The sequence below is a fragment of the Syngnathoides biaculeatus genome, chromosome 6, assembly GCF_019802595.1.
Source record: "Syngnathoides biaculeatus isolate LvHL_M chromosome 6, ASM1980259v1, whole genome shotgun sequence".
NCBI lineage: Eukaryota > Metazoa > Chordata > Actinopteri > Syngnathiformes > Syngnathidae > Syngnathoides > Syngnathoides biaculeatus.
In genome coordinates, this window is record NC_084645.1 from 16286406 (window position 1) to 16312129 (window position 25724).

Sequence of the window (25724 nt, forward strand, 5' to 3'; positions counted from 1 at the left end):
GAATTAACCACTGCCTTTCTGCAAGTACTCCAAGTTCACTGAATAGCTAAAATTTAAATCCAATGTTGAACTTTTGTTGAAAACAGCACTCATTAGCATTACTTTCATTTACACTGAGGGCCTTGTGAATCTTAATTGGATGCATTCCTCCTCCATGACCATGCTACTTCATGCTCCTTTCTGTGTAAACAGCTGAGAAGTGTCTCCCCTCTCCCTCTGTTGTAATTTGCACTGCTAAATTTTCAATTAATACAGTGTTTTTTGTTTAAAAGGCAGTGTGAGTGGCATTTTGGGAGTCATAAATCCTCTTTCTGTATCAAGAGCGACGTGAATATGACGTTTAAATTCCAAAGTGCACATGTTTGTGAAGATGGCATTATGTGTAAGGTCTGATGTTTTGAAACAGGAAAGCCTTCACTCTCAGGTTGGCTGGCCTGCTTAGAATTTACAATCTGCCTTAGCTGTGTCTTTTGCAACACATCTCTGACATCCAGAAAGGCTTCTCTCCTCTGCAAACATTACCTGTCTTTTGTCATTATCGCACACAAGAGGAGGGGGGTATGGAAAAACAAGTAAAGACAGATACTTTACTCTATTTTGAACAGTAAAGTCAACAACGTAGTGATCAAATGAGCGAGGTACAGATAAGACAAAGCCACCAGTCAAACTTCCCAACAGTTTTGTTTTGTTTTGCTAATTAGAAGTCTGCTAAAAAGTAGGGAATTGTCTGCATTTATTCATTAGCCGCGTGAAAAAAATAACATCCTAAATCCAATAGTTTCTAATGTACTCCAGTTTTCATAATAGCGCTCTGCCAGACATCCATGTTAACATGTCACATTGTGCCAAGGCAAATGGCACTTCTGTGTGATAATGGTTTTTATTTTGTACTCTGTTGTAAACAAATAAGAGAAGAAAGCACATAAATGTCTGTCAAAGCGGTGCCTGAATTTATGCTGCTGTGTGTTTTTATATTTCTCTGTCGCCATTCTCTCCTTTTGCCACAGACACGGCATATGTTCGCGTCTTCATCAGCGACGTCAACGACAACAAGCCAGCGTTTGTTCAGAGGCTCTATGAAGTGGCCGTGGATGAGGATGCAGATGTGGGTCTGGCTGTTGTCACTGTCAGTGCTAATGATGAAGATGAAGGTATGCCTGATGAGGCAAACAGGCGGGGAGGAACAAAGAAGACTTTACTCATGACACTTCTTACAGATGAAACTCAAACAAAACAGATAACTGTAAACATTTTGTTAGCTTTTTTTTCTAGATGACATGCTCTAAAAATACAGAAATTATGTTTGGAGTCCTGTGTGCCAAGTAGAGTCCTCAAAAAAAAAAAAAAAAAAAGGAAGCGACATGCATAAAATGACCCCATGAGCAGTCTTAACCCCTCTGGAATCACTTTGCCGACACCGTTTTAGTGCACTGGATTTAGAAGCACTCATGGTTTGGTAATGCATTGATGCACATATGTTTCAAAAAGAGTGACAAGATCCCACTCAGTGGGTGGGTGGGATTTAAGCATTAAAGCAGTTTCTCGTCCTCCATACAGTACTAGACTGAGATCCCTTTATCAGACACGTTTAAGCAAGTATTTATGATGAGAGGGGGTGCGGCTTATGCTGAACTGCATCACTAATGATGAATAGTTGTGGAATAACACCAACCCCCAATATTAAAGTGTTGCAATGTTGCACTTCAATGCTCAATCTATCATGTTTAAAAACTCCACCCTGGATTTGACCGCTTTAAGCCTGTCAGATCTCAATGGGAGACTGGGTGCACTTTGTCAGCTCTGGTTATGTTAATAGTAGAGATTACAGTATTTACATGGGATTGGAGCTACTTTAACCCAAGAGGGTGAGGGAAAGCAAATAATGTAGATTCCAGGAGATTATTTTATCTGTTCCAATGTCAAGACTTTGATTGAATATTCTGCATGTAGTCAGAGAGACAGGGGGCGAGTTTAGATATTCACTACACACCCCTAACCCTCGGTTAGGGCTTTAAAACCATTCCCAAGACAGCACTACCACAGTGGATTGTTTTCTTGGCATGCCTACTTTTACTTTTGTCTGGTTTTCTTTTTCAAATTAGATGATTGAAGCTGAGAACATGAGGTTCAAAGTAAAGTATTCAAAACAAGAAATGGATGATTGGAAAAGGACAAATGTTTACATCTTGGAGGAATTGAAGTCTCATAACCTTGACCGGACACTCACTGGTTGTTCCTGGCAAAAAGTGCACAAACATTGTACATGAGTTAAAACTGCTGAACATCATTGTACATGAGTTGTAACTGCTTAACATCAGAATCAGCATAGTCATTTCATGTCTTTGTGTATTTTTGTGATTCCTCTTACAGGGGCCAATGCAAAGTTGCGCTACCAAATAACATCTGGGAACAAAGGGGGTGTTTTCGACATAGAGCCAGAGGTGGGGACAATATTCATCGCACAGCCACTGGACTATGAACAGCAGAAGAGGTACAAACTGCTGGTTCTTGCCTCAGATGGAAAGTGGGAAGACTATGCAGCTGCAGTGGTCACAGTGGTAAATAAAAACGATGAGGCACCAGTCTTCTCCATGAATGAATACTATGGATCAATCACAGAGGAACTTGAAGGTTCTCCGGTCTTTGTGCTGCAGGTAAGATACTTGCATTACAGTGCTGAGAGGTTTTACACTTTAGCCAGCACCGTTTCGAAGTGATGAACACTGCTGATTCCACAGAGAAATGTTCTTGGTAAAGTTAGCATGTTCCCAGTCTGCTTGTGTCGGTTCTTTGCTGGAAATGTACAGTATACTGTATAAGAATGGTTCCCTGTCTCTAAGTGTACATGGTGTGATGATTGTCGGGATTGGCTTTACCTTCCTGCACAGCATAACCAGTCTATTAAATGGATGACACAACTGGAATGATCTTCTACTCTGAAGCTACTAGATTTTTTTTTTTTTAGGTTAGGACAAAGCAGGACTTAGTCACTCTTAAAAAGTAAGAGAGTTTTTAAAAGTATTGATGACCTTGCCTGTTCTACTTGAAGGAAGCAACTAAAAATCAATAATATCAAAGATGATCTTGATAAAAATCAAAAAAATCTAATTCCTGGTGTTGTTTTTATTTCTACAGGTAACAGCAACAGACCCAGACAAAGATGCAGACCAGGGGGCCATACGATATTCGATCCACGGCCAAGGGGCAGAGTCACACTTTATGATCAACGACATCACCGGTGAGATGTATGCCCAGCGCACTATGGACCGAGAAGAGCGTGCTGTCTGGCGCTTTGTAGTCATGGCAACAGATGAGGAGGGCGAGGGATTAACCGGTTTCACGGATGTTATCATCAATGTGTGGGACATCAATGACAATTCACCCACCTTCTCTTGCCTGCCAGACAATTGCCTTAGTAGCATACGGGAAAATTCACCTCCTGGAACCTTTGTTGTGGAAATGACGGCTGTAGACCTTGATGATGCTGCCGTAGGCGAGAATGCAATCCTCACCTACCAAATTACTGAAAATGTGCAGAACACTAACAATGAAGACCTTTTTATTATGGATTCCAGCACTGGCACAATATCAGTGGCATCTGATGGGCTGGACCGGGAGTTAGTAGATATTTACCGACTTGTTGTGGAGGCCTACGATGGAGGGGGAATGGCAAGTACAGCAACCGCTACCATCATTTTAACAGACATTAATGACCATATACCAAAGTTTCAGGAGGAAATGTGTGCTGCCTGTGTGCCTGAGAATGCTGATGTGGACACTACCATTCTGGAGTTGGGTGCCGTGGACCCTGATGCCGATGCATATGGTCAACTGGCATTTTCTGTGATAGATGGAGACCCAGAACAACAGTTCTATATGGTTAGTCACAGACATGAACAGATGGGTGTTCTGAAATTGAAGAGGAAGCTGGACTTTGAGAAGCCAGGAGAGCAAAAATTTAACTTAACTATCAAAGTAGAAGACCCCGAATTCTCTAGCCTTATCCAGTGTCTGATTCTAGTTGAGGATGAGAATGATAATGCCCCTGTGTTTGCCAAGCGCTCTCATCTTCCCACCCCTTTGAGCGAGGATGTAGCTGTAGGAACCACAATCATCCAAGTGGTCGCTACCGACTCTGATTCAGGATCAAATGGGCAGATTTCGTACAGTATTCTTCCTCCATCTGACCCCTATGGACATTTTACAGTGAGCCAATCTGGTATTATTACAGTCACCAGGCCACTTGACCGGGAGGCAGTGGCCAGTTATGATTTGGTTGTACTAGCAATCGACCAAGGTAGCCCAGCCCAGACTGCCAGTGTAATGCTGTACTTACCACTGTTAGATGTGAATGACAACGCTCCAGAACTCGAGACATTCTACAGTCCTGTGGTGTGGGAAAACAGTCCGGCACCTCAAGTGGTGAAGCTCAACACCACCTCAACACTACTTCAGATTGTGGATCGAGATTCCCCAGAGCATGGGCCTCCTTTTCTCATCTCCTTACCTTCAACCTATTCCGCTGATTTTCACCTTCAGGATCACGGGAATGGCTCAGCCACCCTCACAGCACTACGCAGATTTGACAGGGAACGGCAAAGCAAGTTCATCTTGCCAGTGGTTATGATTGACAGCGGCTATCCACCAATGACTGCCACAAGTACACTCACGATAACCATTGGTGACCAGAATGATAATGCCCATCAAGCAGGGGAAAAAGATGTCTACGTGTATAGTCGCAGAGGTGAGTTGTTGATTTGCTTTCATATCTTCATCCTTCCCCTTTGTTCTAGAAACAAATTGACTGATTGATGAAATGAAAAGAAGGCTACAGCTGAATGTAAATGTTTTTACTTCAGTAGCTGCTCTGGGCAATCTGGAATTTTAATTTTGGAGTTTCTATTACATTGTAGTTGTTTAGTGTGTCTTCTTCAAATATTTTCTAAATAACGTTGTGCATCCTTGTCTTCCGAACCCAAAGCTCCTCTGAATATTACATTACAATGTAAAGTCATCATAACTCTATTTGTGTTTCTTTGGTCAGTATGCTGTAGTAAGTTAATTAAGTAAGCGTGTTGATATTTTATTTGCATGCAAAACTGCCTTAAAGTACTAGTAATGGTGGAAAACAGGAGCTGTATGACTCATCCAGAATGCTTCACTACTCTGGCACTGCAGCATGATAATAACATAATCCATACACAGATAGGCCGGCTTCCTGAAGCTCCACACTCTGTGAAGTGGTGCGCTGGGAGCCTATTCATCCTAGCAGTAGGCTCCACAATTATGATCATAATAAGTAGACAAGAATGCAAGATAAGAAGGTGTTGGCATCAGCAGAACTCTTTTCAAAACAATGGACGTGTATGTGTGTGTGTTTACCTTGAACAGGAAGGATGGCAAATTTGTCACTGGGGAAGGTATATGTGCTAGATCCAGATGACTGGGACAACAAGACCTACACTCTTGAGACAAGTGCGGCCAAGTAAGGACCTTGACTCAAAATCATTGAATTTTTCAGGAAAACCTGCCTCCTACCTGAGAAGATTTAACTGCCACTGGCAGTTGCCATTGGATTGAATTCAGCCTGATTTATAATGTGTTGCTCTATGTATCATTGGGATAATTTGACTTGACATATAATTAGTAAGTGCTTAAACTCATGTTACCTTAAACACACACTAATGTATCAAAACACTTAAATTGATACTAATAATGCACTTAATCAGGCATGATTAACATCAAAGACCCTGTAAAGTCAGTTGCATAATTTGTTTCTAAATGCATGCTATACACATATGTTTGAATATAAGTGCAGAAAATAAAGACCAAATTTACCACTGACTTGAGCTATAGCTTTAAACTCCTTCGCACCATCTCAGTTTTACAGAGTTTTGTGGCCACCATAAAAGCTTTTTTTGTGGATTTTCAATGCAGTTAGTGTTAAATTAGTAGTAACCCCCAATCCGCCGCAACAGCATTGGAGCCTGTCTAACTCACCACACCCAAGCTCTGTGTGGGCTATCACAACGCTTCCCTTACCTCACAAGCTAATGAGCTAACTGAGCTAACTAACTAAGGTTAGCAAGTTCACCAGTACAGCATTGGGTCACCTGCCTCACTTGATCTTGTGTCATATGTGCATTAACGGTGCCACGTATTACGTTTGCAACTTCTCTCCGTGCCTGCATGAGTTTCCTCCAGGTACTCTGATTTCCTCCCATATCCCCGAAATATGCGTGGTGGCTTGATTGAAGACTAAAATAGCCTGTTGGTGGGAATATCAGTGCGAATGGTTCTTTTTTTCAGGATGTATCCTGCCTCTCGCCCAAAGATAGCTGGGATAGACTTCGGAATCCCTGCGACCCTAGTGAGGATAAGTGGTACAGAAATTGAATGAATGGCTGGATGGAAGCCTGACCTGGTAGGGGGGGCGGGGGTTTCAATATTTAGGTGCTATATTTTATATATTTGTTTTCTTCTTATTGTTATTCAAATTTGGCAGCCTTCCGAAACCAACCTCTGTGGTGTCTCAAATTTACAAGAAATTTCGGGAGTACCTTTTCGGGGTCTTTAAAGAAAGTAATGATAAAGAAAGGAACAAAAAAAATTCAAGTTCACGTTCAATGATAATCACAGATGAAACAACAATAAATGCACTGTGAAGCTCCTCCAGGGACCTTATGCATCTACTCATTATTTAAAAATCCGATTATCGGATAAGAAATCCAGCTGCAAATTCGTTTATTCATACACCATTTCCTGACACTTACCATGAGAAATACCCAGGTATTTTAGAAGGTTTTAGGGGTAAAAGATTAGCCTTTGTTTTCGCATTTCCTCACTGTTGTTTTGTGCGTCATTATTACTGGAATAATTCCTTGGAATGAAAAAAAGATCAAGTTGTAAAGATGCCATCTGTCAGGTATTTTCCATCTCTAAAAGAGATAATCAACAAAACAAAACTGGTGTGGTGCATGGTAGAGCTCAAATCCAGAGGTGACTGTTGAAGTTTTCCCAGAGGGGGCTTTAGGTAAGGTAATAAAAAATAAAAAAAAAACTCATATATTCCGGTTAACCTGAGCTTTCTTCTCACAATCAACAGATATTTCAGAGTGAACCAAAGTTCAGGACTGCTGACTATTCGACAGAACCCACCAGTAGGGAGTTACTGGATGAGGGTTGGCGTGTCTGATGGCGTGTGGCCCGATGTGATGTCCGGGATTAGAGTCCATGTGAGAGATCTGGAGGAAAAGGCGATTCTGTCATCTGCCTCTCTACGTTTGACTGGTAATATATGTTCTGTTGCTATGAAGAAAAAAACAACAACACCGTACAACTCTATTTCATTTGATGTCTTTTTGAGGCTCATCATGAAAGAGGCAGCATGATCTGACCATCATTGCACTTTTCACTTTGTGATTATCAGGTTGTCAAACCTGCTGCAGTTCCACTAAAATAGTATTCTGTTGGGCATTTTCATTGTAAACAATTTCATTTTAATATTGAGCGAGCTTTGTGAAACATCCATTGGATTGTTTGCTGTAACATTTTAAAGTGTTCATTTTTCAGTTTTTGTCTTCACAAATCAGTGATAAAGGTCAAATTGGCAATGCGAGGTAAAGTCCTTGACATTTAAAAGCCAATCTGAGATCAGAGTTAAAGACGATTATGAAAGCCTCTGTGACAAGTCATTATCATTTTGCAAGATTAAAGATAGACATATTCTCCACATATTGGAAAATTTATTTTGCAAGCAAATTTCAACGCACACTCAGTTGGTTTTTAATTTTCCTCTCTCAGAGGAAATCTGTTAATATAAGTGTATGCGTGTTTGGGTGCGGGGTGGGCGGGTGATGGGGGTAATATGCATTTCCTTCCAGAATCAAAGGATTCGTCTTGGCCTCATATGAGTGTGTTAAATGTAGCATGATCAATAGTGAGTTGGAGTAACTGTTGCGCTAATAGTATTGCAAACTCTGTAGGCTTTGATGTACTCTGTAGTTGTCATTGACGAACCTTTCATTCATATCCTGTGAACCTTTCCTCTCTTTGTCTACCAAAGGCATAACCACAAGAGAGTTTATCGACTCTTGTGTCGAGAGGAGGAGTCGGCTGGAGACACTCTGGGACTTCCTGTCTGAGACCCTGTCTGTTAGAGCAGGCAACATTAACATTTTCAGCATCGCTGACAGTGGGGAGAAATCGGTGGACATCCATTTCTATGTCGTGTCTGATACAGGCTACATGCATTCAGAGAGGCTGCATGGGGTTCTTGCTGCGCATAAGAAGAAGGTATTCATCCCAATTTACAAAGTAAATGGGAAAAAAAATGCTTGAAGATTTAACAGTACACTTGGTGGTTTGAGGGAAAGGGATGAAATAGCATATTATACCCACCGATTTCACACCAACATTTTCTTTTTTTTCTCTTCTGGCCTCTTCGTTCCTCTGTCACGTTGCCTTTCCTCAAAGTTTGGTCTTACATTGCTTAACTCCCCTATCAAAACTAAACAGATGCCACTTCCATGACAAACCTTTATCGAATATTCAAACAATTGAATGTATGTAGACTAGATGTCTATGTTATTGTCGTGGATTAGTTGCAAAAGTGATCGTCTCGTTGTTCCGCATGCTCATTACAGTAGCATTTCACATCACTGTCAACTCTAGAGATACTACACCTTGTATGCTCACTGACAATAATTTCGCGACCCATTAATGCCTCCTTTGTCTTTCTTCCCCATTTCCTCTGCAGCTGCAATCATTGCTGCGTGTTAATGTGAGCCAGGTGCAGGTGGAGGAGTGCGTGCACACTGACTGTAAAGCATCGGGTGGATGCACCACACAGCTGACCGTCGGCGACTCGCCAACCCTGGTAGATGGGGATGCGTTATCCTTAGTCTCGGTAAAAGTGGCCACCGCGGCCATTTGCGGTTGCAGCGCCAGAGAAATGACTCACCAAAGCTGCTCCTCATATTCCACTAACCCCTGCCTTAATGGAGGAACCTGTATTGATGCCCAGAATGGTTACAGGTGAGGCCAGAATGAGAGTAGCTTCTCCTCTCTTGCAGCTTACTTCGATCTAGTGACAGTGGGGCCAGAAATCCCAACACTTCTCATGATAAAAATCTTTCACCTGTACTTTGACCTGACTTTGCTAGAGCTGCTGTGGTGTGTTGTCAGTGAAATATTGAGTAGCAGTCCTTTCAAAGCACTTCTACCCATAAAGTACGGCATATATCTACAGGTATTCTTCGCTTCACATTTTATGACTACTGCAATGTTCGCTTGTCCTAAGTAAGGAAAAATTATAGCCTTTGCATTACAGTCATGAACGTAAACCGTAAAACTTGACAAGATAACTGTAATTATCGAGAAAACGTTCAAATGTGCGGTCTCTATGCGACTCAGAGGACTCAGCACGTAGTTTGTTCAACGCTAACACTAATGCCCTGATTAAATAAATATAGGGCAGGGGGATTAATCCAACTTGCACCCCCTCCTTCCCCCCGTGCTCACAACTTCTGAAAATCTCATTTAATTCCATTTACATGAACTTATGAGTTTGTCAGAGCCATATTCTTCAAAGCCAGGATGCACAGAAGCCATTTTCTCCTCTTATCTTCAAGTTGGCTGTGTTGTAGCTGTGCTACTGCATTGAGCCCTTGTTGTGAGAAGAATATCTCCCTATATATGTGTTGCAAACGCTCTGCTATGAAAAGAGTAAAGCCCAAACGTGTATTTTTTGGTACTTTTATCTGCACATAATTTAACAAGCAGCTCCTGACAGTTATTGATTAAATAGCTCAATCGAGAAAAATATCACTTCAGTTGAGTCACTCAAGTATTGCGCTCATGAGTCTGAGCACTGAAAAAGTGAAAGGTTGTGTTTGCTATGAACATACACTATGCATGCATTACACCAAACTCTGCATTAGCCTCCTCTATAGCTGAGTATAGATCAGTATTCCTGACATGTGTTGGCCCTCTGCAGAATAAACAGCAGCCTTGCTCTAACAGCCTCAATCCTCGCAGTCTTTCTCTGATGCTGCATGGAAATAGATGACTGTGGCATTATCAGCAGTGCCACCTTGTCTCATATACCGCCAGAGCAGGAGACAAGAAGAGATCAACCAGTCCATCTCCTCCATCACAGTGATTAAATGAGGTGTTTCATCGTTGATGCATAGCTCTTCTGAGGTTGAGGTTTTATGATTTTATCCATTCTGACCAACACTGTCATTTAGCAATGTTACCTTAACTTCTATGGAGTAGAAACAAAACACTATTATATTTCTAGGAACTGGAAGTAAATGAGAATTCATGTTGGGCATCCTGCTCAGGCTCGTATTCTCTCTCGTACTTCATCCCCAAAGAATTTGATGGGCTTGAGGTCGAGGTCAGTGCTCGCAGATTGTTCTGCACTAAGTTAATCCAACAATGTCTTTATGGATCTTGCTTTGTGCACTTGGACACATTCATGGAGGAAAAAAAAAACGGACCTTAGATTTTTTTTAATTGCGTAAAAAGTAGACAGATTCCCAGTTGATTCAAAATATATTTTCAAAAATAATTATACACACATTTACGCAGAGATTTTATGAAAACACTGACTGCTATAAGATTTCTTGCGCCTTAAAAAAATGTGTCAGTATGTTTGAGATTACACAACTTGCTCAGATCCAGAATCAGTTGGAGCCCCGCGTGATGTGAAACGTAACAGGTATCCACATCAAACAGCTTTTTTTCTTTCAAAATCGGAGCCCCCGTAGCTCAGTGGTTAGAGCACTGGTTTGGTAAACCAGGGGTTGTGGGTTTGTATCCCACTGTGGCCTCCACTCCCTGAGAAGGGTTGTGTCAGGAAGGGCATCCGGTGTAAAACATTGTGACTCATGACTTTGTCTGTGTAAGCAATGTTTTGCCTGTTAGAAAAAAAAGCCAGTCTCACGTTCATGTGAAGATTTCAACACAGATAATTTCCTTTTGTGCTACTTTGATTTTTTTTCTGTTTTGTTGTTCTCTGTGGTGCTACAGGTGCCAGTGCCACCCTCAGCACGAAGGGCCAGACTGCCAGCAGACACGACGTAGTTTCCTTGGCAACGGCTACGCCTGGTTTCCTCCCATGAAGCCATGCTTTGATAGCCATCTTTCCCTGGAGTTTATGACAGAAGAAGATGACGGACTGCTGCTGTATGCGGGCCCATTGGCCACTCTTCTGCCTGGAGATGTGGAGGACTTCATGGCCATAGGTAACAGTGGGTCTGGGTAATTATAGGTGTGCCACAGTGCCGCTGGAGCATATCGGTAATTGCTTGAACTTTTGGAATTTCAATTTGGTGTTTTTAATTATGACATATACAGTATGAGGTATTCCATTCTTTTTTTTTTTTTTTTTTGTCAATGCACTTTTGACACTCCCCACTCACCACAATAATGTGACCTCACAGTCTTGTAAGATCCAAAACAGGATATGTGCTAAATTGGGATTTTACAAATTCTGAGAGTGATTAACTGAGCATTGTGTGTATTATTGTGGTTGTATTGTATAGTAGTCTTCAACTGCCTTTGATCAAACTGAGAGCTGGTCATCAAATTTATTTACATGACAGAATCAATATCAGCTGCAGCTTTTGAGTATGACACAGTGTAAATCTGTACCACTGGAAGCTATAACTGCATCAATATATATACGTATATTGTTAAAGGAATACCTTTCTTTCATTGTAACAAACTACCACAAAAGTGTTGATTAAACCAAATGTTAGTATTTTGGCCTCAATTTGCCGTGGTGCAAAGCATCACAGCATCACGCTGCAAGCTGATGTTCTCCTCACACTGCATCTCTGGTTTTGCCAATTGAAGTAAAATAAAACTTTTTGTTTGTTTGTTTGCACATAATTCGAAAACATTCCTAATAGGACATCACCAGATTGATAAATTGCACCGCTTGTTGTGGCCAGTAACTCGACATGATCTTTTTTGAGTAACAGGGCAAACATTATGAATGAGCTAATATACTGTATAATACACACATCTGTTAGTCTTGATTGCTTCTATAACGACCCAAATTGAAGATGGCTCCAAAATTAATGTATCATTTTAATTGCATGGTCATTATTTCAAATATTCCAAAATTGTTTGGTTGTGATTTCCTTTTGTTAAATGGTGTGGAAATGTTTTCTCAATGTTTACTGGTCATTAGTCACAGTATCTGACTCCTTAATAGGTTTGAAGTTTTTTTTTATTCCCATGCTATGTCCAACAAGAACAATGGAATAAAAATGTAGTTCATAGGCCTTCATGAACACAAAAAATGAAGATATGTACACAATGGCAGCAATTCCCAAAAAAAGGAATTCTTGTTTGCCATCAAAGTGTTGACATTAGTGACTTAAATAATTAATACTGTGTTTAGGTGAATCAAGTCTCAAGCGGTTCTCTTCTCATTTTTGCAATTTACACACTTGTTATTATATACAGTAGAGTGTTCCCTTTGCCCCTTGAGATATTTTCCTGCATGTGTTAAGAAAATATTTTGCAATTATTTCTCGATATTTTTCTTTTTGCCTTCTTTTGGAATTTCTATATAGCTGTTGTTATGCTAATTGTTTTTATTCATCCATAATAGCATTGCTTTACTTTTTTTCCCGACAGAGCTGATTGGTGGAGCTCCCAGTCTAAAAATAAACCATGGTTCTGGTACCCTAGTTCTCCGGTTGATAAGTAGTGCTGGCCTGTCTGACAGACGTTGGCATCGCCTTGATGTGAGGAGTAACAGTAAAGTAAGCCTTTTATCCGAACATATTTATGTTGTCAACATATCAACATGACTGGTTGCTAAAACTAAAACCTTTATTTGGATTTTGCATAATCTGCTAACTTCATACAGAAGCAAAAATAACATCCATCCATCCATTTTCTGAGCCGTTTATCCTCACAAGGACCCTTAAACCGACTCCGCGTGTCTTTGAGATTAGGGAGGAAACGGGAGTACCTGGAGAAAACCTACACAGGCACGGGGAGAACATGCAAACTCCACACAGCTGAGGTCAGATTTTGAACCCAGGTCCTCAGAAGAGTGAGGCGGATGTGCAAACCAGTCTGCCGAGGGAAATTAATAATTTTCTGGCTTGGAAATTGAAACAGAAGCAACTGTGAATAAAATGTTCCCCCTCTGTATTGCGGCTAACCTTCCACAGTCACGCTGCATTACAGATTCTTTTGTGGAACCGATTTACTTGTCTAGTGGCAAACTCTTCCCTTTATTGGGGAAATCTGTAATGTCCTCGCATGAAAGGAGAGGACAGAAAAAGGAAAGGAGAGTCACAATTAGACAGATAAGTCAGACACATGTACGCAAGGAGTCCTTGCATCAAGCTGCTCTCAACTACAGCCCACACTCAGACACTCACAATCATCAGGGAGCCAAACAGTGAAACCCAGTGAAAACATGTATTGAATACATAGATGCAATTCATAAAACAATTTTTGGTATATACATTTACATATTTTATTCTTTCCATTTGTTTAGAATACAATGTATTTTCAAAAGTGTATTTTCATAAATAAAAATTTGTTTTTTAAAATTCCTGCGATGAAACCCTGTTTGTCACTGTACTTCTCCCCAATTCAAGGAAGTGCGCTTTACTATGGATCGATGTTCCACTGCAATTGTCATGGAAACGGAAGGTGTTGACTCTTGGGCGATGACAGAAGACCGTTCCTCCTGTGAAATTCGCGGGATCACACCCAATTGGGACAGGTACGTTCCATCATAACGTGTACAGTATAAAAGTCAATACACATGACATATGAAGATTGACTCTGTATTCTGAAGGCAGGTTTTGAAGCATAGTTAAATTCTATATAATGTAGGCAGAACAGTAACAGAAACAGATACTTAGACAGCTTCCAGACATCTACATGTTTATATTTTTGTTTGTTCATGGCCACAGTTGAAGGAATGGACAAATGGCAAAAAACATACAGTAGACTATAGCAATAAATAAATTGGATTCACATCACATTTATGTGTAGTGTTTTTATTGTGCTTATGATGCATCTCATTTGGATGCATATTTGTATGACCCTCAGGATAAAAGAGAAATCCATCAATTTCACATAAATGAAAACATTGTGCCAACTGATAACAAACTATGTTCATGAAATATATATTAACGTGTGCTTATACCTGCTTGTAGGAATAATTCAAACTTAAAAAGCGTCCATCCATCAATTTTCTCTGCTCTTTACCCTCACTAAGGGTTGAGTTCACATTAAAATCATTTGAAAGAGTCTGTGGAACCCGGCTGAACATCAGATTGTGACTCAGTGTTGGTTATCATCATACAATTTTCCAGCGTTTTCTCTAGGGGTCAAATATAGACAAATTGACAAACAATTTATAAAAATCAAAACTTGTCATTTCTTTATTATGTCATCTTTTCATCAATATTGATAAAACCGGGCTTCAAAACGTAATAATAATCAGAGCCATCTCTCAGCTCTCAGACGCTGTGGGCGTGTCAAATAGATGCACATTAAGGAATCAAATATAACGTAGGGGTGATCGCTTATCCATCCATCCATCCATCCATCCATCCATCCATCCATCCATCCATCCATTTTCTACTACTTCTCCGGGTCAGGTTGCGGGGGAAGTAGCTTCAGCAGGGATACCCAGACTTCCCTTTCCCCAGCCACGACTTGCAGCTCTTCTGGAGGGATCCCGGGGCATTTCCAGTCCAGCTGAGAGACATAGTCTCTCCAGTGTGTCCTGGGTTGTCCCCGGGGTCTCTTTTGGTGGGACATGCCCAGAACACCTTACCAGGGAGGTGTCCGGGAGGCATCCGGATCAGATGCCCCAGCCACCTCATCTGGCTTCTCTTAATGCGGAGTAGCAGCAGCTCGACACTGAGCTCCTCCCGGATGACAGAGTTTCTCACCCTAACTCTAAGGGAGAGCCCGGACACCCTGTGGAGGAAAGTCATTTCGGCCGCTTGTATCCGGGATCTTGTTCTTTCGGTCGCGACCCACAACTTGTATCCATAGCTGAGGGTAGGAACGTAGATCAATTGGTAAATTGAGAACCTTGCCTTTCGAGTTAACTCCCTCTTTACCACAACGGACTGATACAAAGTCCGCATCACTGCAGACGCTGCACCGACCCGTCTGTCGATCTCCCGCTCCATTCTTCCCTCACTCGTGAGCAACACTCCAAGATACTTGAACTCCTCCACTTGTGGCAGGATCTCATCGCCAACCCGGAGAGGGCACACCACCCTTTTTCTGACTGAGGACCATGGTCTCAGATTTGGAGGAGCTCATTCTCATCCCAGCTGCTTCACACTTGGCTGCGAACTGCTCCAGTGAGCGTTGAAGATCGCGGCTTGATGAAGCCTACAGAATCACATCATCTGCAAAGAGCAGAGATGCAATACTGAGGCTACCAAACTGGACACCCAGAGATTCTGTCCATAAAAGTTATGAACAAAATCGGTGTCAAAGGGAAGCCTTGGTGGAGTACAACTCTCAACGAAAAGGAGTCTGACTTATTGCCGGCAATGCGGACCAAACTCTGACAGCGGTCGTACAGGGACCAAACAGCCCATATCAGGGGGTTCGGTACCCCATACACCTGAAGAACCTCCTATTAGACTCCCTGAGGCACATGGTCGAACGCCTTCTCCAAGTCCACAAAACACATGTAGACTGGTTGGGCAAACTCCCATGCACCCTCGAGGAGCCTGCCGAGGGTGTAGAGCTTTTCCACTGTTCCATGGCCAGGACGAAAACCACATTGCTCTTCCTGAATCTGAGATTCGACTTCCCGACGGACCCTCCTATCCAGCACCCCTGAATAGACCTTACCAGGGAGGCTGAGGAGTGTGATATAGTTGGAACACACCCTCTGATTCCACTTCTTAAAAGGGGGGACCACCACCTCAATCTGCCAATCCAAAGGCACTGTCCCTAATGTCCACGCGATGTTGCAGAGGCGTGTCAACCAGGACAGCCCCACAACATCCAGAGCCTTTAGGAACTCCGGGCGAATCTCATCCACCCCTGGGGCCCTTCCACCAAGGAGCTTTTTAACCACCTCGGTGCGTGATAGTTTATATCATGGAAAAATACATCAGGAGGCGCAACATCAAAATATCATAGAAATGAACACATTTGTTAACTAAACATGGCAACTGACGACAGCGGAACAGAAGGTGGAAGGCCAGTTCCTTTGACAGTCGGCACTGCCCCCTTAGCTAGTGTAATGTTACCCAGGAAGCCATGTTTTCTCTGTATTTATGAAACTCTCAGTCGCAAAATGTGCACTGCAGAGTCGGATGGTAAGAGTTTATGTTCAGCTCCCCATCTACGTGTGTCTTAAAAAAGTCAATTGATTGCTTTTCTTTATTCACTAATAACAAGTTAGCCACAAAGCCATCTTGAAGTGTGCGGTTAAAAAGTCTACAAAACATTCCACCGTAAAATGCACACTATGGACTCACGTTTATGTTCACTTTGCCATCTGTTTTCAAAAAGTCAATCCATCATTTTTTTGATTTCTTCATTTTCTTGGGAGCTTAACAAACCTCACTGGTCCGTTCTGCAGATTGAGGCATCAACCAAGGACACATTTTCGGGGCGTCGCCATCATTCACTTCCTGACTGCATGTTGGATTTACTCAATGGGCCTTGCTATGGAAGTGAAACACAGCTAACACTTAATTTAGCAGTCAGAATGATGCCGCTTTGTGAAGGAAGGAACTTGCACTAGAAAGTATATACAGTGAAGAAAATGAGTATTTGAACACCATGCTGTATTGCAAGTTCTCCCACTTAGAAATCATAGTGGGGTCTGAAATTTTCATTGTAGGTGGATGTCCACTGTGAGAGAGATAATCTAAAAAGAAAAATCCAGAAATCATGTATGATTTTTTTACAATTTATTTGTGTGATACAGCTGCAAATATGTATTAGAATACCGGAGAAAACCAATGTTAATATTATGTACAGTAGCCTTTATTTGCAATTACAGAGGTCAAACGTTTCCTGCAGTTGTTCACCAGGTTTGTACACACTGCAGGAGGGATTTTGGCCCACTCCTCCACACAGATCTTCTCTAGTTCAGACAGGTTTCTGGGCTACACAGAGTTTCAGCTCCCTCCAAAGGTTTTTTATTGGGTTTAGGTCTGGAGACTGGCTAGGCCACACCAGAACCTTGATATGCTTCTGACAGAGCCACTCCTTGGTTTTCCTGGCTGTGTGCTTCGGGTCATTGTCATGTTGAAATACCCAGCCACGACCCATCTTCAATGCTCTGACTGAGGGAAAGAGGTTGTTCCCCAAAATGTCACCATACATGGCTCCGGTCATTCTCTCCTTAATACAGTGCAGTCCTGTCCCATGTGCAGAAAAACACCCCCAAATCATGATGCTACCACAGTAGGGATGGTGTTCTTGGGATGGGAGTCCTCATTCGTCTTCCTCCAAAAACGGTTAGTAGAATTATGACCAAATAGTTCCATTTTGGTCTTATCTGACCACAAAACCTTCTCCCATGACTCCTGTGTATCATCCAGATGGCATTGGCAAACTTAAGACGGGCCTTGACATGTGCTGTTTTAAGCAGGGGAACCTTTCGTGCCATGCATGATTTCAAACTATGACGTCTGAGTGTATTACCAAGAGTCACCTTGGAAACGGTGGTCCCAGCTCTTTTCAGGTCATTGACCAAGTCCTGGCATGTAGTCCTGGGCTGATTCCTCACCTTTCTAAGGATCATTGAGACCCCATGAGGTGATATCTTGCACGGGTCTCCACTCCAATTAAGACTGACAGTCATGTTTAGCTTCTTCCATTTTCTAATGATTGCTGCAACAGTGGACCTTTTTTCACCAAGCTGCTTGGCAATTTCTCTGTAGCCCTTTCCAGCTGCGTGGAGTTTTACAATTTTGTCTCTGGTAACTTTGGACGGCTATTTGGTCTTGGCCATGTTACAAGTTTGATTCTTAGTGATTTTATGGGGTGGACAGGTGTCTTTAAGCAGCTAACGACCTCACACAGGTGCATCTGATTCAGGATAATACATGGAGAGGAGGTGGACTTTTAAAGGTGGACTAACAGGTCTTTGAGGGTCAGAATTCTAGTTGACAGGTGTTCAAGTACTTATTTTTAGCTGTATCGTGCAAATAAATCATTAAAAAAATCATACATTGTGATTTCTGGATTTTTCTTTTTAGATTATTACAGTGAGCATGCACTTACGATGAAAATTTCATACCCCTCCATGATTTCTCAGTGGGACAACTTGCAGTATAGCAGGGTGTTCAAATACTTATTTTCTTCACTTTACCCCACACTTACACTCTGTATTCCTCCATTATAGTTATTTCCGTTTATTGTTGAGTTGACATCAAACAGAAAGAAAATAGTGTTGAAGTTGTTGCTTACTTGATACTTGAACTTCATCGTTGAATCTCATTTTAAAATCACAAATGCATGAAGCAACGGAACAAGCAGTATGTTTTTATCGTTGCTCACCATTTCTGTCAAAGATCACGGTTTGCGGTAATGTTTTCAGCTATTTTTCAAAATGAAACCAAACGGGAACAAAACGTGACCTTTATTGTCAGAAAGCCATAAAAGCGATGACAGGCTTAGCCAGTAAACAATGAGACCATACATTTCAAAGTTGACAGTTCCTGCGGTTTTGCTGTTTGCCAAATACCGTATGTCTCATGTACATGTATTAATACTTTTATTTACTTTTTATTGTCCCAGGTATCTGAATACCAGTCATGTGTTGCAACTGGGAGGTGTCAATGTGAACTTATCATATGAATACCCACAGTTACAACACAAAAACTACATTGGATGTATAAGAAACCTGCGTCTGGACAGCAAGGTAATGTCTAACAGTAGCATGTGGGTCCTGTTTATCAGGCTGTTTGACTTCAGAATGATTGTTTGAATGCAAAATGGTTTTCTTTGCTGTCTGGAATCCTTGTTAAAGGAGACTTCAATATGTGGAGTATTTCAATGTCTTTTCAAGCTCATGCTGCTGAAGAGAACAATGACCCCAACCACTTTTACTGCTAAAAAAAAAACCAAAAACATCACTTACAGTTTTGTTTATGTATTCAAAATGCCTTGTATCGTGAAAGTGTTTTCACTTTCCATATTCAAAATTAGCTTAAGTGCTGTAAATGAGTCAAGCAAGGACTTAGAAATACATATATTTTAGTCTCTTGAAAAGCCTTTGTGCTAGTATTTATATGAACTCTTTCAAAATGACCTAACCCTATTTGAAGGGATGATAAATACTTTTCACTGCAAAATGTGCCACTTGATGCACAGTTTGTGTGTCATGTGACCATGCCGCAGAGCTCGCCACCGTTAATACCACCGCAAATCATTAGGGCAGTTCTTTTGTGAGGCCAAAAGTACCCTGACTTCTCAACGGTGTCCTTAATTTCTCAATGAAATTTCATTGATCTTACTGAGTCTTAATGACATTTTTTTGGCGTATGCAGAATTTAAATTGGTGGTAATCGAAACAAGGTTTTCATTGCCGTTCTGATGAATGCCGACGCATTTCCCTAGTGTGCACAGATGCTGCTACGTGGACCACCAAAGGAACATCTGTGCATTGTCGTGCTTTACTATTTGTTGTAAATCCTACTACTAGCTATCGTCCACGTCAAAACATCCTGTTTCTCAAATATATAGAGATTCATTTAATGTTTAATGACTTGAGTTTTTTTTCCTCTGCTGCCCCTTTCTGCTCAGCTTTACGACCTCGGTTCACCCGCTGAATCTGTGAGCAGTGTGCCAGGCTGCTATTTCATGGATGACCACTGCACCAACGCAGAGCAACACCGAGAGTGCGACCAGACGGGGCGCTGCGATAGCGAGTGGGGTCCTGTCAGCTGCCAGTGTGAATCTGGCTTTACTGGGCCACACTGTGATCAGCGTAAGCACTTTCAATCACTGTCAGTGATTGCTGAAGCTTTTGGGGAAAGGAGTGGGGTTAGGATGTTTAACCTCAAAGCAAACAACGTTACCAATTCCATTGTACCCCAGTGAAAAAGATTTCCTTCCCTTTGCCCTGCAGAAAATGTTTTCAGCAGAAGGAAGCCATACTATGATATTTTCATGCACTTCCAAATTGACAGCCAAATTAATTGAACATGCTTTGTGTGCTCCTGATGGAAAAGCGTCTCCAGAGTTCTCCTTTGATGGACGCAGCTACGTTCAGTTCCAGCTGTTATGGTCCCTGCCTGCGAGACAGATAAGAGTCCAGGCTGGGATCCGAACACGTGCCGCCTTTGGTGTCATCCTCAGCCTGCTCTCTCAGGAGCAGAGTGAATACCTCCGTTTAGAGGTGAGTTCAAACCAGTCCTTGTTTCTCCACCATGATGGCTGTGATTGTGCCTGTGTGCTGTTAAAATGATTATCGTGGCCCCTAATAGTGAATGTCGTGAATGCTTGTCAGCTTTCGAGTGAGTAATAACAGGCTTCCTGACATATTATTGGCTACTGAGGGGGCTGCTGATTGTCATAGTGTACCTTATGTATATTTTTCCCAGTCTTGCAATGGGGCTGAAAATCACAATGGAAGGTGTTCTATTTAAAAAATATAAAGACATAGTTAATGCTCTCTCTCTCTCTTTCTCTCTCTCTCTCTCTCTCTCTCTCTCCTCTCTCTCTCTCTCTCTCTCTCTCTCACTCTCTCTCTCTCTGGTTAATGTTTTCAAGAGAAAGCATGTGCACAGTAATTGGAGGACAGAGTGCAATTGAGTGAAGGTCACGTCTCTGGCAGTGCACTTGAAGCTTTTGACACTGCTCGCTCCTAGTGATATTCTCACATTGCCTGCCTCTCTCATTGCTAAATCTCCTGTGGAGTGGGTTGTTCATCAAAAACCGGCTCCAAGGAGTGGCCCACAAACACCACGCAAGGGTGTCAAAGGGAGGATTATGATTGTGAACATTTTTTTGTTAAGGTAGTAATGCACCATATAATGCAATCTATTCACACTTGTCTCTGAATAACACACTGTTGACAGGACATGAACTTTATGAGGTTTGTTTATTTTTTCTTCAGTTATTATTTATAGCTTTCAATCCATTCAAACATCACCTGGAGATAAGTGCCTGTCACTTTTTTTTTTTATCAAATCCCGGGTCAGCTGTTTACAAAGAACCCGTTTCACTGAGCCTGAATTCTGAATAATCTTGTTTGGCACTGTTTAATGTTTTGGCCTCACGGCTTGTTCTTCTTTGGGACTTTATATGACATAAGGAAAATGTTGTTCTCGTTCCCTTGTAGCTTCCCCTTAGTGAGAGTAGAAGGAAGAGGTGAGCTCGCACACTGCTGCAGTACAAAGGAGCCTTTTCATCTTTGCTTGTCTCTGAGAAATAGACATAGGATAATGTAAATATTTTCTACCAAAGTTTAGAAGAGGCCGGCAGGAGATGCACTGCAAACATGTTTCTCTCTAAACATTTTATTGCGTGTGTGTGTCTCTCTCTTTTGTATGTATGGTGAATAAACATTTAGCTTGCTAAACATATGCTTTTAGGTTAATTGAAAGCTTGTCCGTAGGTGTGAATTGTGATTTGTCCATAAAGTATCTAGCCTATGACTAGCCTAGGGTGTACCCCGTCTCTTACCCAATGTCAGTTGTGACCCTGGTGAGGTAAGAAGTATAGAAAGACCTAGATGCTTTCACATTGAAATCACTACTCAATAAATAATAAATATAAATTTTATATTTTTATGTGGAAAGGTGTACCGATCAATGGGAGTTGTCCTGCAAGTTTACAGATACACATACGTACATAGAATGTAGAGTATATATAAAGTTAATATTAATTTTGAAATATAATAATATTTATTGACGTTATGTATTATAGAGTTTGGGGCAGGATGTGTGTGGGTGAGTGCTTGTGTGTCTCCAGCGGGGTAAATCCATTTGAGATGTCCTGCTGAGTGAGCAATAGTTAATGCAGGCTGGGCTGGATGTGAATTATCTTTCCCCACTGTTTCCAATTAAGATTTAGACATGGAGGAGCTGCAGTTATTGGAGCCCCTCATTGGTTGACTCCATCGGGTTCAGTCAGCCAGAACTGTTGAAGATAATTGTTGGCTCTCGTATACCTTCCCTTTGGGATGACTCGTTCTTCAGTTGTGAAGCAAGCAACTGCAAAATTGCAGTATTCCTTTTTGCCACTGAAAGTTTGATTTCCATTTTGCTGGAAGGTTCACCACAGTCTTTGTGTGTGTTTTTTTTTGTTTGTTTGTTTTTTAATTACTTGGCCTGACCCTCTTCTCTGCTTCTGCTTCTCTCTGCTCTTCAGTAAAGCCGTCCTATTTCTTGTTATATTGTCATGATCAAGTTCTGTTTTTGCTAGTCCTCCACAGTCCAAAATGGCTGCAATCCAAATCAGTAGAGAATTTGTCTCACCCATTTCTGCATTTTGATTCACACAGACATACTGTAACTGATTATACGGCACGTCAGCGTTTGTTGGAGCAGACCCAAAGCTTCACAAATCCATACCAGAATTACAATTTTGAACCGGCTAATCTGGACCCCATCCCAAAAAATCTGACGATTGCTCTGCAACTGAATATTTCAGGTTGTTCAGGGTCTGTTGGCCGTTTTTTACAATCTTGGAGACGGAGATTACAACTTGACACTGCCGTTCTGCAACCTGGATGATGGCGAGTGGCACGAGTTGGAGTTGGATCGCTTCGGTCAAGAGTTCACCCTGCGCGTAGATGGGGGCGGAGGGCGTCGAGAGATAATGGCCTCTCCTGGGCGGAGTCAGGAGATCATTATTGACCCCTCTGCCGTGATGCTTGGAAACTCTTTCCCCTCAGGACACAACAGAAGCTTCCTTGGTAGGTGCCACTAATTTGAAGAGTTCAATGTTCAGAAAAGTGATTTAGTGAACTAATTGTTCACTAAATAGCCTTATTGATAGTTAACCAATCACAGAGTTAGCAAATTAATCTGTAGAGATTAACTGGTAACATAATACAAAGTACCCAGAGGAGTTAACTACACATTAAATTGAGGAACTCATTGATTGGGAAATCCTGTTACCTGTCTTGATGCCTACTCACTGTATGCCGAGACTTTGTGTTTTGGTAAATGTGGAAAATTCAATAAGAGCCACTGATTTGTATTTAGATGATGTGGTCTATTTTTGTGTGAAAAAAAATATATACATACATCTACGTAATTAGGCTGACATGGTAGAGCAACTGGTTAGAGCATTGGCCTCACAGTTCTGAGGACCAGGGGTCGAATACTGGCCCCGCCTGTGTGTAGTTTGCATGTTCTCCTCGTGGCTGTGTGGGTTTTCTCTGGGTACACCAGTTTTCTCCCACATCCCAAAACCATGTATTGATTGGAGAGTCTAAATTGCCCCTAGGTGTGATTGTGAGTGGCAATGCTGTCTGTCTCCATGTGCCCTGTAATTGGCCGGCAACCAGTTCAGGGGGTACTCAACTTCCTGCCCGATGACAGTTGGGATATATATATAGATATATATATATATATAAACACACACACACACACACACGTACACACACACACTGTAATTTGTTTGCGCAGTAGAAACAATATCATCCCAAAGAGTCCACGCTGACAGCTTAGCCTAAGGCTGCAGCGTCTTTGTGTACATGAGGGTATTAGTGCCCCTTGGTCTGCACGTGTTATATTCTTTGTGTATTATAGGTTACTTCCTTCCCAGGGATTAAGCTTGTGTATTTAAAGGATTTTGCCTGAGGTCTGTTGTTTTATTGTATATTTGTGCCACTTGTTTTTCCTCCTTTCCAGGCTGCATGCGAGACCTGAGATTTAGCGGTCGATCCATTTCCCTCGACAGGGAGCAGGCTTCAGAGGGGCTTCAGGTGGTCTCTTCTCAGGGCGTCTCCCTTGGCTGCTCTTCAGAAGCCTGCAGGAAAGACTCTTGTTCCCCTCCCCTCGTCTGTGTAGACCTCTGGAGGGAACATGAGTGCAGGTACTGTGAATATGAAGAATAGTAAACAGTCCTTGAAGTTAGCACATGCGTACAAGTTCTTTACACTAGTGCGGTGAGCATACAACCTTGTTTTCAACCAGCAATACACAGAGAATACGCAGGCTGCAGCATATCATATTACTCAACAACAACACCCTGGGATTTCAGACCTCTGCCATGGCCAAACTGTTGTGCGCTACTATTTATCATTTATGGAACTCTTTCGGGGGCAGAATTCTTATAAACTCCTGATTTTGAGTGGGATATGGACCATGGACAGGACCAGAGGTCTGCACTCTATTGCACCTTCAGCAGGTGACAACAATATTCTGTAAATAAGAAAACATTTGTATGGGACAGCAGGAGCTCATCTGTCAGAACATGTGCTTTTGGAACTGAAGGGTTCCAGCCACACTGTGGATAAAGTGAAAATGTTGACTAATTGTTGGAGGGATGCTAGTCTGCTACTTGCACATGCGACCAACCCCACCTTCCAACTCAGAAGATGCACATGATGTGAATGCCTCTTTCACTCGTTCATATGTCTCCTCGCATGCCAGCATGTGTGTGATATGCTTCACTGTGTAGTGTGCAACACAAATACAGGACTGTATAGTGCAGCGTTTGAGTTGAGGGGACGGGGGTGCTATGAAGGTATTGCAATGCAGAGAGGGAAGGAGAGAAAAAGAGGGAGAGAGCAATAGAAAGAGAAAAACAATGGCATTTTGAAACAATAAGTCTACCTTGGACTAAGCAATAGTTGTCACTGTACTGGCAACACGTTTAAAGTCAACATGCCCACCATTTGATTTCTTTCATCCAAAAATGTCTTCCTTCTTCTTAAAACTGTAAGTGACTTAACTTGGTACCCGAATATCCAAATTCTGTGACTACAACACAGTGTCAAGGTACAAGGTGCAAAGAGCATGCAGGGCAAGAGGGGAAAAATATTCTGAGGTTTTGTATGATTATAATGAGAGACTACTACTGAGAAGCCAATCTTAGCATGTCGGCCCCTTTTCACCTTTTTTCAGACAGTTAACAATTGACATGCTTTTAGACGCATATATCTGAATGTGATTGAAACTCCAGAACCACTTACAGATGTGGTTTTTTTACATCTTTCCAGTGTTTCAAACACAATGAATTTGAACTATTGTTTTGAACCTTATAACTCTTTTTTTTAAATGGAATATCTTCTTCTTTTATTTTATCCCAACTTGATGAGGCAATTTCCCAATCAAAATAAAGAGCAAGATGTTACATATTTCTGAGACCTTCTCTCCCTTCTGGTTTATCCTTTGTTTTTAAATTTTCCTTTAGAATCTCTGTCTGTGTTTTGGGTCTTTATCGGTCTGTATTCACAAGGGCCATCCTATCAGTTTGCAACACTTAGAAGAAGATACTAGCCCAAGTAGCCCTATACACTTCAATATTGAGCCAGTTTTTTTTTTTTTATGTTTTCTATTCAATCCTAATCTCTCCTTTCTATTCTTGAGCCTTACCACTAGTTTTCACCTTGCAGTAAACTTTCAGTATTTACATTCACGAAGGCGTCTCTCCATTACCGACTTTGACAATGATATATCTACCTCTTTAAGTGTGTTCTAGAGCTGACTCAATGTTGTTTACTCACCAAGGAGAAAAATATGCAATCATGCACTTTATTTGCTGTTGAGCTTACTGAT

General features: G+C 41.6%; 1 protein-coding gene across 1 annotated transcript in view; it reads left to right on the forward strand.

Annotated features, from left to right (window-relative positions):
- The window catches only part of LOC133502037 (neural-cadherin-like), a 147171-nt gene that overhangs the window by 103570 nt on the left and 17877 nt on the right, over positions 1-25724 (forward strand). The window contains exons 16-30 of the mRNA XM_061822361.1: positions 1008-1151; positions 2371-2654; positions 3136-4744; positions 5392-5485; positions 7106-7290; positions 8066-8295; positions 8759-9036; positions 11038-11252; positions 12658-12785; positions 13638-13765; positions 18784-18907; positions 19792-19975; positions 20220-20386; positions 22645-22909; positions 23853-24036. Of these exons, the coding sequence (XP_061678345.1) occupies positions 1008-1151; positions 2371-2654; positions 3136-4744; positions 5392-5485; positions 7106-7290; positions 8066-8295; positions 8759-9036; positions 11038-11252; positions 12658-12785; positions 13638-13765; positions 18784-18907; positions 19792-19975; positions 20220-20386; positions 22645-22909; positions 23853-24036 (4219 nt within the window). The remainder of the gene's footprint in view (positions 1-1007; positions 1152-2370; positions 2655-3135; positions 4745-5391; positions 5486-7105; positions 7291-8065; positions 8296-8758; positions 9037-11037; positions 11253-12657; positions 12786-13637; positions 13766-18783; positions 18908-19791; positions 19976-20219; positions 20387-22644; positions 22910-23852; positions 24037-25724) is intronic.